This window comes from Mchenga conophoros, linkage group LG17, assembly GCF_057382185.1.
Source record: "Mchenga conophoros isolate Kocher_MC1m ecotype Shallow Benthic linkage group LG17, M_conophoros_male_GT1.1, whole genome shotgun sequence".
NCBI lineage: Eukaryota > Metazoa > Chordata > Actinopteri > Cichliformes > Cichlidae > Mchenga > Mchenga conophoros.
Genome location: NC_140542.1, coordinates 32,140,664 through 32,144,753, shown reverse-complemented (window position 1 = coordinate 32,144,753; position 4,090 = coordinate 32,140,664). Strand labels below are relative to the sequence as shown.

Below are 4,090 nucleotides of genomic sequence, written 5' to 3'. Positions count from 1 at the left end.
TTTCTGCCATTTATGTTAAAATAACAAATCATGTGGAGTTAAATTTACAGAAGCATTTTCTTGTTTTACTTTGGACAAAGCTCACATGAAAGCATGAAATTCTCAAAGAATCTCAATGCACACAACAAACATGATTAAAAAAAAATGCTCTGTCTATATGAAATGCCACTCAGTATATGACTTTCATAACTTAAAAACGTTGCCATCATACTGTTCACTTACGAAACATGGTTTAATGTGGCATATTATTTTGCAAATGTAAACACTAATCACCCCCCCCCCCCCGCCCCGTCCCCAAAAAACAAACAACAAAAACCAAAACACAGCAAGCCTTAATAATCATTTCTAACATTTCATCTTTTCTCTTCTGTAAAACTATTGTTTTTTCTAATAATTGAGATTTATTACAACTATAGTCATTAATGTTTTATATATCTTATACTACATCATAAAGTATCATAATCTTAGATTACTTACTAACCTGAACAAATAAAAACATCTATTGAGGAACTAAGCACAAATGAGCTCTTAGGATGTGTTAAATTTAAACTCCCTGATCACCCCCACATTGTTTCTACATGCTAATCCAGTCTATCAGTAAAGATTGATGACTATGAACTATTTTTTGTTCATAAATGCAATCTCCTCCTCACAGAGAAAATGATGCTCACGCCAACAATCTTCATCACTCCACTGCCCAAGGGCGCTTGTCTTATCAATGACACCACAGTGGTTGGACATGGGCATCGCTGGTATTTTGCCATTCTTCCATTTGCTGTAGCCCACTGTTCTGTCTTTCCAAATCCAGAACCCAAAGAGAGTACTCTGCCTGAGACCAATCCAGAATGGACCTTCAACCTCAGTGTGATTTAGCCATTGTTCAACAGCCTTCTGATCTTCCTCATCCTCAATCCACAGCAGGCCGTTGTGGTTTTCCTCACAGTAGTCAAGGGCTCCTTCCCAAGTAGATTTATTTTTGATAACTTTGATTCTCATGTTGCCTGAAAACCACGCAAAAAATATAAGTAAGATAATATAATTTCAGTCACATCATGAATATTCTGCATGCAAACCTTCTACGCCAAAATAATTACTACTCTTATGTTGCAAATAATACTTGGATAGATTCAGTTTGTTCTACTAAGTCAATTATTTATATAAATACACATTTGAGGTTTTAGTGGACCTTTAATTTGTCTTTTCAGTCTTGCTTTTACTTAAAGGAAATATGGGGAAAAGTGCTTGTGTTAATACAATAGTATAAAAAACCCCGAATAGAATTGTGTAATTTAGGCAACACTAGAGCTAATCAGTTCAGACTGAATTGGTGACTGGCTAAGTTTTGTTTTAAAGACTCCTCCTATAGTTACTTTAACTTAAAATATTCATATTTCACAGCAAAATTATCGGTAATAGCTCCTGTCATAGTTACTGTCAAATTAGTTTGTTGAAATAAATAGTTACTTACCTTTAGTGCAAAATATTCCTCCGTCTATGTCACACCGCACTTTATGCAGATTATTCAAATCAAAGGTAGCACACTCTGGATTATTATTATTATTATTATTCTTCGGCCAGTTTCTGTATGTAGAGCAACTTCCATCTACCCATGTCCAGTGATCGTGTTGAAGCCCAATCCAAAAGGTTTTGTTTTTTCCTTTTTCAGACACGTCATTGTTTTGGGTCTCATTACTGATGCTCACTAAATCAGTGTAATGTCTTCTACAGTACTGCAGTGCCTGGCACCAGTCCTTTTCCTTATCAATCAGTATATAATGATTATCTGCAAACAAAAGAAGCACAACATTTATTTTGTTTTATTTTTTTGTCATTCATTTAATTAAAATAACTGCATTTTCATCACAAGTTTTAAGGTGGTTCTGGCTTAAAGCAAACCCAGACTATGTTTAAACTGCATACTCAAGTGACTCAAATCAGACAAAACCTAAATGGAATATATCTCTGGTAAGGTGTGCTGTCAGAGTAGTCACATGATAATTCATATATTTTGGTTTGTACAAAAAACATTGTGCCTGTCATCATTCAGGGAAACACCTTGCATGGTTTTGGTATGATTGTTGTACTGAGCATGCAGATTAACATTTTGGGACCTCATCACTGTTCACAATTAATTGCTCACAAATGCATGAGTAGAAAATGTACACAAAAACAATGTATCTGACAAAAAGAAGAAGGCCTTGAATATGAATGCAGCTGTGCTGTGTTGCAAACATTTAAGAGGCATCTTACAAAGTGTTGTTTTTGAATTAGAAAAAAAGGGAAATCACCAAAATGCAAGCAAATATCACTTGCTTGATTTACCTTTGTAGCACATGAAAGGCTTCCTGTCCGAACAGTTGAAAGCTTTCCATGTTATGTTTGTCATAGCTTCACAGATTTGGTCATCACCAATACTAGTTACTTGTGAGTTATTAAATGCAAGTGAGTTTCCATCTGACCAAGTCGTGACACTGCTTTGATTCTTACGCAGCCCTGACCAAAACTGAACCCCCTCCTCTCCAGGCACATTCTTTAAAAGAGCACCTAAGTCCTCTTGATGATACACAGTTACCAATGAACTGTCATTGCTTTTACACTTGTTCAGTGAATCCATCCAGTTCATTTTGTCGTCATCTTTACTTAAAAAAAACGAAACCCTTCGCAGATGACTTCCAACTGTAAAGTCAAAAAGTCCTATAAAAATGAAAACAGAACAGGATCATATTTTTCATTTGCCCAACATATATAATGATAGAAATAACAAACATTATGAACAGCATGACTGTTAAATTAAGTAATTTAGGTTCAAAATATGACAAATATATTTCCCAGCTATAAAATAATAACCTTTTGCCTATTACATCTCTAAGGAATATTTCATTAATTTACAAGCTGTTACATGTAAAATAAGAACAGTGACACATCACATTCAGGGAAAAACATTAAAAGTGGCTTTCTTTTAATAGAACTATTTGAAGGCACTGCTCCTAAAATTCATCTTTTATGTCCACACACACACACACACACACACACACACACACACACACACACACACACACACACACACAACATGCAAGCCAAATCAAGACCACGATGGGGAAACCTACCTAATGACAGCACCAACAACACAGAGGTCATCATCAGCACGCTTAGGGATAGGCTCATATTGTAAAATGACTGGCTTAGAAAAAAAGCACAAAGATCATTTAAAAAACAAAGTGGAGTCCAAGTCAAAGGGCAATTATTCTCTGTGGCTCAAGAATTAATAAAAGTTTGATTCCCTGATTATTTACAATAACTTATCTGTAACCAGACTTTGTTCAGACTTTGTTTGTTCAATAAATTAATCCAAATTGCATAAAGTCTCTTACCTGCTTTGGTCAGAGGCCCACTGCAGTCAGTGTTTTGTGTTAGGAACTCACTGGGTTCATATTTAAGAGCGATGGAAGGTAACTGAATGTGTACATAGGAAAAACAGTGACGCCTAGAGATTAATAGTTAACCAAAGCCTGTCCTGTGGGGCTGAATGGCAGTCACAATTGTTATAGAAATATTATATTTCCGTATATCAATCTTAACAACTCCTGAAAACAAGAAACACAAAACTGATATATTTTAACAGTAGAAGACAGACTATTCCTGGATTGTTATAGTCATTAAATACTTGTAAGCTATTGATAAACCCCTTGTATTCAAAAGGATACAATTTTAACTAATTTTAGTCCTGGATAATAATCTGTGCTACAGCTACACATTCCTCTGAATTTAATTTATACAAATAATCTACACAAACCCGTCATCATATGGAACTTTGATCATTACTAGCTATCTTTAACCACATCTGACCTTCTTCGTTCTATCTAAATGCGTAACTCACATTTTTCCATCTTAGCTTTGATTCAGCCACAAAGTCAAACTCCTCACATTAAGAATCTCTTTCTTAAGAGTGTCCTATAGGTCCAGTAAAGCAGCATTAACCTAGATTTTCCTAACTCCTGCTTGAGTTTGAACCTGGGACCTCATAGTTATAATTCAACAGTGCTAAGCATTGAGCCACTGCACTGTCTCATCTGAATAAGCATTATTCTAT

At 35.2% G+C, this 4,090-nt stretch overlaps 1 protein-coding gene across 2 annotated transcripts; it reads right to left on the bottom strand.

The window, feature by feature from the left end:
- Nucleotides 1-295: 295 nt before the first annotated feature.
- Nucleotides 296-3,392, bottom strand: LOC146555748 (macrophage mannose receptor 1). Of its 2 annotated transcripts, none has more exons than XM_085252041.1 (5): nt 3,372-3,392; nt 3,108-3,177; nt 2,323-2,694; nt 1,469-1,783; nt 296-1,001 (listed from the first exon to the last, which is right to left on the bottom strand). In XM_085252041.1, the coding sequence occupies exons 2-5, from the start codon at nt 3,163-3,165 to the stop codon at nt 619-621; spliced, it is 1,128 nt and encodes a 375-aa protein (XP_085108167.1). In that variant the 5' UTR covers nt 3,166-3,177; nt 3,372-3,392; the 3' UTR covers nt 296-618. The 2 variants fall into 2 exon arrangements, with proteins under 2 accessions (XP_085108167.1, XP_085108166.1); XM_085252040.1 differs by having other exon boundaries at nt 3,108-3,181; nt 3,372-3,390.
- Between the last annotated feature and the right edge of the window lie 698 nt (nt 3,393-4,090).